This window comes from Perna viridis, chromosome 9, assembly GCF_037379345.1.
Source record: "Perna viridis isolate PV_CMFRI_1.1 ecotype Kerala chromosome 9, ASM3737934v1, whole genome shotgun sequence".
NCBI classification, from domain to species: domain Eukaryota; kingdom Metazoa; phylum Mollusca; class Bivalvia; order Mytilida; family Mytilidae; genus Perna; species Perna viridis.
This window is the reverse complement of record NC_142453.1, coordinates 22,587,460-22,602,135: the sequence shown is the minus strand read 5'-3', so window position 1 is coordinate 22,602,135 and position 14,676 is coordinate 22,587,460. Positions and strand designations below refer to the sequence as shown.

Below are 14,676 nucleotides of genomic sequence, written 5' to 3'. Positions count from 1 at the left end.
TGGGTCCAAAAGCATAGTGTTTGGGGATATTGGTTTTTACCTTCGAAATAATCTTATAATCTGTATTTGGGAAAGTTATCGATCGCCATATTTTGATTTCCCTTTCCCAAAACTTGAATACAAGGGTAATCATACCTCAATGTTGATAGTCCAAAAGTTTATAGTTACAAGCTATATGTTACACGATTTCCATGAAGTCATCAGTGGTCCTTTTACACAAATTCGTAAGAGTAAAATTAGTCGTAAGTTATGACGTCACAATACTTTCTTTTACTATGACGTCATAACTTACGACTAATTTAACTCCTACAATTTTTTTGTTTCAAGGATTTCTGTTTTTAAGTACAAATAAGTTTTATAAAACTTATTTTTTATCGTATATACTTTTGATATTTCTACTTGTTATGCTAATTGTAATCATTAAAAGTAACCAAACACAACAACAAATATGACAAGAGTAATCAAGGGAACCAAGGTTATAGCGGTAATCAAAAGAATGTATTCCAGGGACAAAGACCAGATATGGAAAACAGACATACACAACAAATAAAGTAACTAATATCATAATACAAAGTAACAAAAGTAAATGAGCAACTCGGACTCCACTAAAAACTAGGAGCATGGAAAATGCTTTTGTTTGTTGGATAACTAAACAGATCCGTTTTATTTTCTTTCATCAATTCGGATTCGTGAAATGAGTTACGTTGAAATCTAATTTTATTAGCAGTACTCCCATATACTTTAAGGATTGATTCAAATTACAACACTGCGACATAAAACTGCATTTTGTGGTATAAATGTATATACATTGTACAAATTGATAGAAAGTTCGAATATAAAGCTGAATATGAAATAATTTTTCATGTTCTGGTTAGTTTTTGTTTAATGATCCTCAACCAATATTTCGTAAATGAATTTCGTGAAACAAATGTTGAAGAATGCTTTTGTTTTAAAACACAATGGTAACACATTTTGACAAACCAATACAAGAAAAAACAATTATAAATGCTATTTGATGAAAATACAGAGTATAAAACTAACTTGATCAAAAATTACGTTCTCAACTATAACAAATTAAATATGACAAAACATATCTTTATACACAAGTTCATAACCTTAAGCGTATTATGAATACATACTTATTCAGCAATTTGCTATGGATCATTGACGTGTCAAAATGGTGGAACATGTGAATTACCAAATCAGTGTAAATGTGCACCAGGATATACAGGCCAGCGTTGTGAAAAAGGTAACTGTTTTAAGCTGGGGAGTAGTTTGGGATTATCTGCCCTGATTATCATTACCACTGTGGACAATCGAAACTTATGAACATATATTTACACATATTCGCTTCTATACAAATAGTAATAAGACTTCCTTATCTCCGTATATATAAAAGAGTAATCAAGAGAACCAGTATTATAGCGGTAATCAAAGGAATGTATTCCAGGGACAAAGATCAGACATGGAAAACAGACACACACCTCAATGTTGATAGTCCGAACGTTTATAGTTACAAGCCATATATTACACGATTTCCATGATGTCAGCAGTGGACTTTTTTCACAAAATTCGTAAGAGTAAAATTAGTCGTAAGTTATGGCAACCCATAATGTAATATTCAATGAATTAAAGTTTTATACTAATTTAATTTTGTATGCTTTTTTGTAAATATCTGTGAATTGTCTCCCTTTGGAACATGTGCAAAAAATCTGCAAAAGGTAATCTAGGGAACCAAGATTCAAAGGGATATCGAAAGAATATAATCTAAGACTTAATTCTAATAGTGTAAACAGACATACACAACAAAAAACATGACATAACCAAAATACACGTATAAGGAAACAATTATACTCCACTATAACCTAGGTATATAAAAAAGCACACAATTAGTAATCTGAGGGGAAGAGCATGACGTTTCACAGATCAAACTGAGCAAACTAAGAAATATCTACAATTATGAGTGTGCTTTTTTCAAAAACAAAACTTTCCTTCTACATCAAGAAACGTTTTGCAAAGAATATAAAATAAATGTGAACCTGACAAGTTAACTCTTTTGCTCCTACTGCATTCTTAGTAAAATGTACTAAAATATTTCCGTAGGAATAGATAAGTGACAGTTTCTGAATTTTTCATATTTTTATTAATAAAAATGGTTAAAAATGAATAAAATAGGCATTACAATAGTGAATCGATTTCTTTCGTGTATCAATTTTTAATATATTATGGCATGACACTTAACTAGTTTTATTTGCTAACACATTTATTTTACTCGTGTTTTATTCATCCTTGTGTTTGCTTTGTTCTAAACGATGGAAATAAAGATTTAAGAAACAAATTTATGATCATAATTTATACAAAATGTAGATTTTAATGTGAACTTCACAATCAATTTACAAGTTTCATTTTTTTCTAGAAAAAAATCAAAATGAACAGAGTTGATATATATGAACTATATACATTTTAGCCATGTAAGTAAAATAAAAAAAACAAACAACTTTCTTGGGAAAAACATGTTATCTACCTCACAAATGTTAAAAGACCATATGTGATTCAATATTTCAATAACCATATTGATTAAGAGAAAACGTGTAGTGTTTCAGCTTTTTAACATGCTTTTACTCATATTTGTATTATTTCGAAATTTCATACTTAATCAACATTCATTATAGTTTGTGTATACATATGTCCATGTGAAAATATATATCTTATTTATTTTTTATTTTCATTTAGCGTTGTTTCTTTTGTTTTATTTTGTATAGCACCAGATCTCAAACTGATTTTATTCAGCTTTGACAATGTGTCTGTTATATACCATTTAATACATAAACTTTTAAAAAAAATGACAATTTATTGCGATTTTTTACCATATTTTATGTTGATGTAGTAAAACAATTCACGATCTTATTAGACATTGAATTTTCGAATCTAATTATTCAATATCCGTGCTAATGTAATTGCATACCTTTGATGAATGCATGATACTTTGGGATACTCTATGAACGAAACTGCAAGATTTGTTTTACTAGCCAATACGAGATATAATGCCATAAAGTCTATGTACGTGCTATGTCAAGAACTATTTCTGTGTTTCTTTAGAAATGTTTCGAAAAGGCGGTAAACAAAAATAGCAGCTTTTAGACCACCAAAGATGTAAGATCTATCATCATTTCATTTCTATAATTTTGAATGTAAGATTAATTTTTACAGCCATATGTAATGAGACAACGAAATGCCTTAATGGTGGACTTTGTATAGCTCCAGAGACTTGTAACTGTCGAATTGGTTATGCCGGTCCTTATTGTCAAGGTAACACAATAAATGCAAATGAAACAATAGCATAATAATTCAATAGCTGACAAAATAGTTCTAACACGTCAATATTTTCAAGAAAAGACTTTAAAACAAGTAACTCAAGTAATCTCTAAAGATAACAAAAATGCTAATGATGATAAATAATCAATACAATTATATTACATACAATGAGCTGCATTTGCCAAGATAACTATTTAAGCACTGTATTTGGTTAACTTTGAGGTACTTATTTTTTCTAGCCCCGTGCAAGTCTGGGTGTCAAAACCATAGACCCGCAGCAGCGCTAAGCTTGTCGTAAAAGGCGACTAAATAGTGCTCAGAACCCTGGCCAGGGACTAGGACGCTTTGCCCACCGTGTTGGAAAAGATGCCACATTCCTCGCACGTTAAAGAACCATGGGATTCCGCCACATAAGGCTAAATTGCCCGACCCTATCCACTTCTCCCTATTTCCAGTGGCAATCAAAATTTGTCGACCCCATTATCCATGTATCCCACCCCATTTTTCATTTCATCATCATTTCATGTTCATTTTATCATCAATGTCATGTTCATCGCCTGAATATCGCTGAAATATTGCTGCTCGGGCGTTAACCCCAACAATCAATCAATCAATCAATCATAAATTTTCTACTTTGAGATAATACATTTTTATTAGATATAAGACTTTAAAAAGCTTTCAGTACAATAATGACGTAAAAATGTTTGATCGTACCGGTGTGTATGTTTTCAATAATCAGTTCAGTTGTGTCGAAAACTGATTATATAATCTACTTTCATTAAAAATAATAAATAAAGCACGTTATTTTATCTTAATATATGTTTCTGTTGTACATTCTGAGAGCTTTCACCATTATAAGAAAAAACTAATTATAGTTGATAGATTAACGCAGAAATAAAGCCATTACAATGAAAAAACTTGGCAGTTGTCTTTTATTTTACTTTTTTTCTTGGTCTAATAGTATTTTGTGTAGAAATAATCCGCCTTTACCATCAAAGCAATTTTGTTTGACCTCAACCCATATGAAACTTTCATTGCTGTTCATCTTCATTTATATTAGCCAAACAAATATTACAATGAGATGGTATTGGGGATGGGGAACATTATTTTTCAATGAGTAATCAAGGGAACCTAGGTTATAACGGTAATCAAAAGATTGTAATCCAGGGACAAAGACCAGACATGAAAAACAGACATACACAACAAAAAGCATAAAGTAATTAAAATCATACATGCAAAGTAACAAAAGCAAATGAGCAACTCGGACTCCACTAAAAACTGGACTAGGTGCACCAGTAACGTAAGCCTCCTCGGTTTGTATAAACACCCGCCGAGTTACTAATAAAAAGTCAAGTCCGGGGTAGTCGAGAGAGGAAAGAAAACTATGACACGTTGAACAAATCAGTTTTCAGGGCGTAGATGGATACACCATAACGATCCACGAGTTTATGATGACGACCATAAAACTTCTGTATTGATGACTTCAATCTTGTAGCTACATAACTCTGATCCAGAAGCCTTTTTGTTAGAATTCAAGTGCGATACAAAAAGTCTGCGTAGTTTCGACAGTCTCTGGCATAGCGTATGAGTTGTGAAATGAACTCCCTTCGCAGGTGCTTCGGAATGAAGCAAACTTCATATTTAAAAATGACATCTTGACTAACTTTTCTATCGAGATTTTTTACGACAACCCTACCCTTTTTGGCAAAGCAAATTTAATTTTCTCGGGCAAATATATACAAACCTGTTTAGGTATGCAAAAAAAAATATCTATCCCTCTGTCTGTTGGGATATGTCATTTTACCTATGAAATGATGGAAATAAAAAGCCATAATGTTTCCAATTTCCCTTTTATTGGTGTTTTGTAATTTAAGGAAATAATTTTGCGGCTTATGTTTTCAGCACAAATAAAACCAAACATCACATCATGTTGGACGAAAGCAGTAGGAAAGAACAATGTATGGAGACTTTCACATAGCAGTTCTGCAGAATGCTCTTTGCAACAAGATTTTTATGGGAATTTCCAAGTTGACTATTTTCACATTAATTTAAGTGGATTTTATAAAGTACCAATTAACAATAAAACTATATTTGTCGGAGATGAGTTATTTGGTGTAACTGATATTTCCATATTTCTTAACAGGTTATCTGTCAACGGTAAGAAGGCGATTATTGTCATCAATATTTCAATACTTCTTGACCAGCTTTCATGGTCATTAAATTTTACTTTCTTAATTGTTTCCCTTTCAATCAAGTCTAATAGACTCTCCCGTTTACATTGCAATGACTCACCTTTGATTTATACATACAATTATTTTATCTTATTCAATAACTAAGCAATTTCAAAAATATAAATTATCTTATAATAAAGATTCATAAGATATACCGAAATCTGATATGAGAGACAGAATCGTTGATGTTAAGCCCTAAAACAAATTTATAGTTAATGTAATCAAATTACATTTATTTTCCCCTTCATGCAATATTCATTCCTTATAGGGTCTAAAACATTGGTAGCCCAACAGATAATACAACACGATGAATATTCTAACAATCCTATAGGAGCTATAAACTATAAAAATAATTTTACAACAGACGTCACATTGCAGAACGCAGAAAGGTAGGTACAAACTTTTTTTATAATAAAATTTATATAACCTGCAACTTCTCTGTCTATTGTACAGGAAGTCGAATAAGCCAATGTTGTAATTGTAAAGTAGCATAATATTGTCTCTGAACATTTTTTTATTTTGAAAACCGGTAACCAGTAGGATGCCTCATATTATTTCCGCATTCAAGAGATGACATTGACTGATACAATTCATCATTTTATCTTCGTATATTTAAGATTGTTCACTGTAATATACAATTGTAGGATATAACTATACATGTTCATTGCCGGAAATAATCAAATCGTTTTGTACTCGCTGCGAAATAGATAAGTGAGAATCGATCGACAGACTTGCGCGTTCTGACCTGCTTCTAATGTTCGTACAAATAAATTTGATATTATCTGGCAACGTACATGTATTCTATATATAAATGTTAAGTGAGTAGAAAATATGAATAATTGTCAGGTAACATTGTCAAAATACATAAATACGTATTTTGTCGCTTTTCAAAGCACACGATTACATCACAAAAAATATAATTTCCGAAATTTCGATAGTATATTAGGAAATTATTGTATTAACGGTACTAGTGAAATGTTTCACGGGATATTTATCACGTGATGTAGATTTTGAGCTGGAATATTTTCCCTTTGTAATCACTTTCTAGCCTACAACTGACTGGTCAACACTCAAGTTTCAGTGAAATATAATAGATATATTTTTGTCTTTGCTTAAATTTTATTATTATTATCATAAATTTTTCAATAATATTTCATAAATATGTCTTATAGACATATATATTCTATTTCATGTTTCCCAATATTCTAAACGTATACTTCGTTCAAATATAACTCTTGAGACGGTCTCTTGCATCGGGTATTGACAGGTTTCCACAGAACTTTCCTACATATAAAGTAGTTGCGCAACCTAGAAGTTGGGTTTTGTGGTTTTTCCTAGCCGGCGAGGCCGTCCGTGATAGAAATGTTTCACTACACATTATTTGTATCTTAAAATAAAATATATGACCATATATGTGTTATTTACGATGTCATTTATATACTTGCTTTAGTATGCATTGTTGTTACATGCATCCCGTTACGATATTATACATGCATTATGTCTTATGATAATAAAACTACGGTGTCCAATGATTAGTCGCACTGGGCTATTTGCAATTTATAGAATTGTTTATTTATATAAGGCTATATAGTTCAATGTATAGATTATAAAAAATAAAGTCTCCTCCTAAGGATCGAAAAATGAATTTTGACTCGGGCTTAACTGTGTAGTTTTTATTTATTGAAGGATAAAAAAGACTTTTTTTAAAATCAATGACCGATAGAATAAGACTTGTCAATTTCAAATAACATAGTAGTAAAAATGCATTTCGTAGCATTGAGAAATTGAAATTATCAGGAAATATTTTTTGTATGCTTTTTTTTATGTGATACAAACACACGTCAAACATCACAATTATTTTTAGATTATGCCTAACGTTTGTATTAAAAGGAGGGGGCTATTTGAAACCTAAAGATTTGACTCGAAATGGAACAAAGAACATAACATATGAAAAAACAGAAACTTTCAGAAGACTTTGCTATATATATGATAATGCAGCTCCAACGCATTGTTTTGAAAGAGGACGCTGTAACGACAATCCTCTGAAACTGTCCACAAGAGTTACATCTGCAAGTACTATACATCTTGACATAGATGGCTGGATCGATCCTTATCCGGACTATAATTCAGATGCAATTGCATTAGCCTCTGGCATAGAGAGTTACGAAATTCAGCTGTATGAAGTTACATCTTCAGATCCAGCACTTCTTATGAGAGATAAAACATCTGTGGGGAATTGGACGACTTCGAAAAATAAAACTAACATTGTTATCGAGTTACCCCAACGGAGTCCAATGCTATACGCAGTTTTACTTGAGGTGAAGGATTTTGCCAACAATGTCAAACAAGCGAGACGGTTTGTTCTGTATGACAATACGTCTAGAATTAAAATAAACAATTTTAATCCTGTTCGTGTTCAGACGGCTTCTAATCTTACACAATATCGTTGGCAAACCAATCATGAACAATTGTGCTTCTCTTGGGCGAAGAGATTTTTCAACAATTTCTATATAAAAAACAATCCCCTCCGACCAATTTTGCACGAACGCGGTATTAATGGAGTGTATGATCAAACTACTGGTGTTTTACCAATTTCCGGTACAATGAATGTTAATGGACTTATACAATTCTATTTTGTTCTTACTAGAGATGGCAATCAAATCCTTTCTGGTAGTGTTGGAAATTTTACTTCAGAAACTTTATGTGCTGATCCAGCAAAAGCTGATGGTGAAGAGTTTACATTACACTTACAAGTTTCAGATATAATGAATCACACACTCAATGACAGTGTTTCCGTGTACATTGACCGTTCTGTTCCGGAAATATCTGACATTTGGTTAACACGGAACGGACACAAACAACTTTTTGTACATCATAGTATAGACTTATCGGAAATAGCAATACAGTTTAAAGCATTCGATGTTCACAGTGGCGTTCGAGAGATGAAATGGACATTTGGTACTTATGAAAACAATACTGTTCTTATAGAAAAGGCTATCGGAGTAAAGACTATTGTAAGTTAGATTTCCAATACGATAGATATATTTTTTATAGAAGGGTAACGCATTAACCTAACATGAGGCAAGTGTAACCTGTACATGTAAGAGGACAAAGTTATATATTTAGCTATTCTTAAAATTGAAAATCATGATATTAACAGTATTACGTCAACCAAAGACATGTATTTACATGCAGGGTCATGCTTCAACTAGGTTTTTTTTTCTTCATTACTTTTCAAAATGTTTTAAGATGCGAGCTATGAACAGACAGAACACATTTTGTTTTTTGTTAGAAATACGAAACCTATAAAGGTCCATACTCGGTATTACAAGTTAATCTCCCTACAAACTCAAATTAGGCTCTTGGTGACTGTAATGTCAATGATAAAGTTCGTACTGAAAATGGTGACGAGGACTGAGACCTCTATATTGATATCAAGCAGCTAGCATTATTTGGAAAGCGTGTCAGTAATCATACTTTAGTCGCCAAAACAAAGTTTTGCGACTTATTGTTTTTGCTTCGTTTATTATTATTAAAAACACTACTTCTTTTTGCACTGTTTCTTCTGTATTATTATTATCATTATTATTATTTTAACCGGTGAACTTGCAATTGTCTGCTCGTTTTTTCGGTAATTACATGTAAAGAGGGGATTAGAACGAAACTTTGTAAGAAGTTAGGACTTACTCCAAAGATGTGCATGCCATCAAAATTGTATGCATAATTCAATATTTTTGGGTTCTGAGAACATTTGGGGAAAGCGAAATGTGACTTGCTTCTAGCACAATTTAAAACATATCATGATGTATTAAGACGAATATCAGGCGACATATTGCCATTTTTTTCTTCTTTTTATTATGTCGCCCTACGCAAATGTCGGGTGACATATTATTACTCTTCTGTTTCTTCTTCTTTTTTTTTCTTCTAATGATTTTTGTCCAGAAATTTTAGAGAACATCGCAAAAGGGAATGAACTGGATTTTGGTATGTAGGTAGATCGTATTGAGAAAGGATGAATCAGATCTTTTGACTACTGTTCCATGAAACGCTTAAAGGTCATAATCTAGGATATTGCAATATCTTGAAAACCTGGGTGACTAGAAAGTTGAAATCTAATATGATGATAGAACTCAATGAGGCTAAGAGAATTGAGCAAAAAAAAAATCAATATGTTGTCCGTTGCCATGGCAACTTAAAAAACTGAAAATTTTATGAATACCAAAATCCCCTTTTTCTCACATCTACGAATTTTATTCAGTGGGAAATTTTAGTGAAAATTTATTGTATGTTGTGTCTCATTGAAATCTCAGAAATCATGCTGCCTTTTAGAATGGTCACTAAAGGTCATAATCGAGGACATTGCAATATCTCGGAAATCTAGGTGGCTAGAAATTTGAAATTTGGTAAGGTGGTAGTACTTAATGAGTCTAATAAAATTATTCAAACAGATCGGATCGATATGTTGTCCATTGCCATCGAAAAACGGAAAATTTCATGGTTACCAAAATCAACTTTTTTCTCACGCTTATAACATTTTTATTTAGTGGGCAATTTTAATGAAACTTTGTTGTTTGCTGTGTCTCATTGAAATTTCGGAGTTCGTATCATTTATTTTTACCTGATTGCCACCATTTATAAAATGGCCACCAAAGGTGACAATCTAGGACATTGCAATATTTCAGAAATTTAGGCCGGTAGATACTTGCTCGCAATGGCAATTCTAGTTATTATGTCGCCCCAGACGAATGTTGGGGCGACATATCGTTATTGTACTTTTTCTTATTATTATTATGTCGCCCCACACGAAGGTCTGGGCGACATATTACTTTTGTTCTGGTTCTTCTTCTTCTTATTTTTTTTCTTTCAATGATTCTTGTCAACAGTTTTTAGAGATCATCACTGAAGGGAATAAATTGAAACTTGGTACGGATGTATTGAAAAATGGCTACCGTTTCCATGGAAACATGAAAAGTTCATTATCTAGGACATTGCAATTTCTCGGATACCTAGGTGGCTGAAAATTTGAAATTTGTTATGGTGGTAGAACTTAATGTTCCTCATTAAATTAAGCAAAAAAAGTGAATTGATATGTTGACAGTTACCATGGCAACGAAATGAATTCCAAATTCCACTTTTTTCTCACACCTATAACTTTTTTTTATTTAGTAGGCAATTTTAGTAACACTTTGTTGTATGCTGCGTCTCATTATTATCTCGAAATTCACATAAAAAATTTTCGCGGATACGCCGTCATTTTGAAAATGGCTATCAAAGTTCATAATCAAGGACATTGCAATATCTCGAAAATCTAGGTGGCTAGAAACTTGAAATATGGTATGGTGGTACATTTTAAAGAGCCTAATAAAATAAAGCAAAAAAAAAGTAAATCGATATGTTGTCTGTTGCCATGGCAACGAAAAACTCAAAATTTCATGGATTCCAAAACTCACTTTTTTCACACGGCCATAAGTTTTTTATTCATCGAACAAATTTAATGAAACAGAGTAATATAATGCGTATCAGTCAGACCTCGGAATCCAAGCTAAAATTCTGACAAAAATTTGCCATTTAAAAATGGCTGCCTTAGGTCACAATATGGGACACTGCATTATCTCAAAACATGAATAGCTACAAATTTGTAAATAGGTCTGTCTAAGGAGTTCAATTGGCGTAACAATACAATATTAAAATTTGGAACTTAAACGGTTGCCGGGGGAAACATTTGTTATTGCTAGCATTGGCAATTCTAGTTATTGTTTTTATAATGATTATGATTTTTCTTCCAATGTGTTTTGTCCAGAGATTTTAGAGAGCATCACTGAAGGGAATGAATTGAAATTTGGTATGGAAGTAGATGGTATGGGGAAGGGATGCACCAGAATATTTGGTGAAAAAAATTTACTTTTGTTTCCATGGAAACGCGCAAGTTAATAATCTAGGACATTGCAATAACTCGGAAACCTAGATGGCTAGGAAAATTTGAAATTTTGTATGGTGGTAGCATTCAATGTGCCTAATAAAGATATGCAAAACAAAAGTGAATCGATATGTTGTCAGTTGCCATGGCAACGAAAAAAGTAAAAATTTCATGAATCCCAAAATCCGCTTTTTTTCTCACACCTAGAACTTTTTTTATTGGTAAGCAATTTTAATGAAACTTTGATGTATGCTGCGTCTTCTTTATATCTCGGAATTCGTATAAAAAATTTCCGCCGACATGCCGCCATTTTCATAATGGTTACCAAAGTTCATAATCTATGCACTGCAATATCTCAAAAACCTAGGTGGCTAGAAACTTGAAATTTCGCATGATGGTACAATTTAGAAAGCCTAATAAAATCCACTTTTTTTCACACGGCCACAAGTTTTTTATTCATTGAACAATCTAGGACATAGTTTATCTCAACAACATCAATAGCTACAAATTTGAAAGAGTAATCAAGGGAACCAAGGTTATAGCGGTAATCAAAAGAATGTTATCCAGGGACAAAGACCAGACATGGAAAACAGACATACACAACAAAGAACATAAAGTAAATAAAACCATACATATAAAGTAACAAAAGTAAATGAGCAACTCGGACTCCACTAAAAACTGGGAGCATGGACCAGGTGCATCGGTTGGGTAAGTGTCCTCTGCTTTTCTAGAAACACCCGCCGAGTTGCTCATAAAAAGTCAAGTCCGGGGTAGACAAACGAGGAAAGGAAAACTATGACCAGTTGGATAAATCGGTTTTCATAGTGCTGATGGATACATCATAACGATCCACGAGTTCATGATGACGACCATAAAACTTCTGTAGTGATGACTTCAATCTTGTAGCAACATAACCCTGTTCCAGAAGCCTATTTGTTAGAGTTCTAGTGCGATACAAAGTCCGCGTAGTTTTGGCAAGCTCTGGCATAAAGTATTAGTTGTGATATGAACACTTAATACGCAGGAGCCGAAGGGATGTTGCCACAGATGAAAAGAAAGTTGACAATTCTGAATGGAAAGTCAACAAGTTTGGTCAATTGTTTTCCTTTACCATCGATTTCTAAGTGTAGGTCAAGATATGAGGCTGACTTCACAGTGTCTGTAGTGTCCTTTATCTCAAGTTCTTTTGGGTAGATGCGATGTATCAAATCCCCGAAATTAGGATTGTTTAAAGATAATACGTCATCAATATAGCGGAAACTGAGATTGAAGGATCTAGTCAAACGATATGCTTTCTTTCTGATCAAATCAGCTATAAAGTCAGCCTCATAAGAGTGAAGAAATAGGTCAGGAAGTAAAGGAGCACAATTTGTACCCATTGGAATGCCGACCGTTTGTTGAAAAACACGTCCACCACACTGGACAAATATGTTGTCGATTAAAAATTTCAGCATTTTGTAAACATCTTCTTTTGTATATTTGGAAGATGATTTGGAATTATTTCTTATAAAAATTCCGGCATTTTATAAACATCTTCCTCTGTATATTTGGAAGAAAATAGGTCTGTGAAACGAGTTGTATAGGCATAACAATACAATGTTAAAATTGGTAACTTAAATGGTTGCCGGGGGAGACATTGCTCGCCATGGCAATTCTTATTCTTATTCTTATTATTCTTATTCTTCTTCTTCTTATTATTATTATTATTATTATTATTATTAAGTCCCCGAACACGAAGTGCCGGGACTTTGCGGGTGTGTTAAGGAAAAACGTTATAGATTGCCATATTTTTATCTACAAAAGCGAGCTACTTTTAAACACACATTATATACGCGAAATTTCGTCGATGTTCATATTTTTAGTATACAAGTTCATAGAATAAAACTTCCCAAACACGAAAAGATCAACAAAATGTTAAAACGTGCCAATAAAATGAGTCACGTGATCGGTTAATCAAGCCTTGGTCGAACCACATAAATGTCAAAAGTGCCCTGGGAAGATGACAAAATTGTACATCCAAATTTTAATACAGTGGAGCCTCTGAAAACCGGCTGCCCATGGGACCAAAGAAATCGGCCGGTTTTCAGAGAAATTTTCGTATCCGTTCCGTATATGGATAACGGAAGTACAATGTTATTGATCTTGTGATCGATCCGGTCCTATTGATGATTATCTGATTGCACTGTTTGTATGTTTCTACACACATCCTTTGATAGGTATTTGTGTATGTTTGTGTTCAAATCAAGAATAAACGTAAAAGTTGTATTGTTGTTTTTAATTAAAGAGTAATCGTACTCTTTACAAGGTTCAAAATCTGAGCAAATTTCTGGAATACGCGAGCGATATTCATCAACAGTTTCTACATTTACACCGGCACTTTCTCCACTAACGGTAAACGCTTTAATAGCATGGCGACTCTTAAATTTTTCTAACCACCCGTTTGAGGCTTTGAAATCGGAAATGTCTAACTGACTGGCAAATTCTAAGGCTTTGCTTTGTAAAATAGGCCCGGAAATCGGAATAGCCTTGTCTCGAGCTTGACGGAACCAGTCCCACATCAGATCGTTCAAATTGTCATGTTTACTTTTGTTACCAAATCTAAATTTCTTCAAATTGTCATTGTTATCATAATTTGCAAGATATTCTGATTTTCTCTTTAAAATATCGGAAACGGTCGTTTTTCCTACACCGAATTTTTCACTTAACGATTTCTGAGATGGTTTTGGAAAACTTTCAGATTCTTTGATTAAATTAATTTTGTCTTCTAGCGTTAATTCAATACGACGACGTTTAGCCGGCGGTTTTGACATTTTAGCAGTAATTTTAGATTAAACCAGAAGCAATGCAAATTTCAGAATGATTTGAAAATTGTAACACCGGCTATTTAAGGAAAACCATTTTCAAGCCATAACTTTAATTTCATTTACTCATTTTACAATAGAACACAAGCGGTCGGCACAACCTATTTTGAAGTTTTCATTTTCTGTTTTTAATAGAACACAAGCGGTCGGCACAACATATTTTGAAGTTTTCATTTTCTGTTTTTACAGAATCGTTTGAAAATGTGGTTATCAAAACAATTTTTAAATTTAACATTTGTTAAAAAGTTAATTACATATAGGATCATGGTTATTGCCCTCATTATCTGTGATAATTAATGAATAAAAGAGTGTCACTCCTTGTTAATGCCAATCAAGATCGGTGTTAGCTTTT

The 14,676-nt window shown here is 32.8% G+C and overlaps 1 protein-coding gene across 1 annotated transcript in view; it reads left to right on the top strand.

The window, feature by feature from the left end:
• Window positions 1–14,676, top strand: part of LOC148607359 (uncharacterized) — a 44,599-nt gene that overhangs the window by 11,929 nt on the left and 17,994 nt on the right. Inside the window, 5 exon segments of the mRNA XM_088545306.1 lie at window positions 1,148–1,249; window positions 3,211–3,309; window positions 5,218–5,472; window positions 5,815–5,935; window positions 7,411–8,560. Coding sequence (XP_088401432.1) covers window positions 1,148–1,249; window positions 3,211–3,309; window positions 5,218–5,472; window positions 5,815–5,935; window positions 7,411–8,560 — 1,727 coding nt within the window.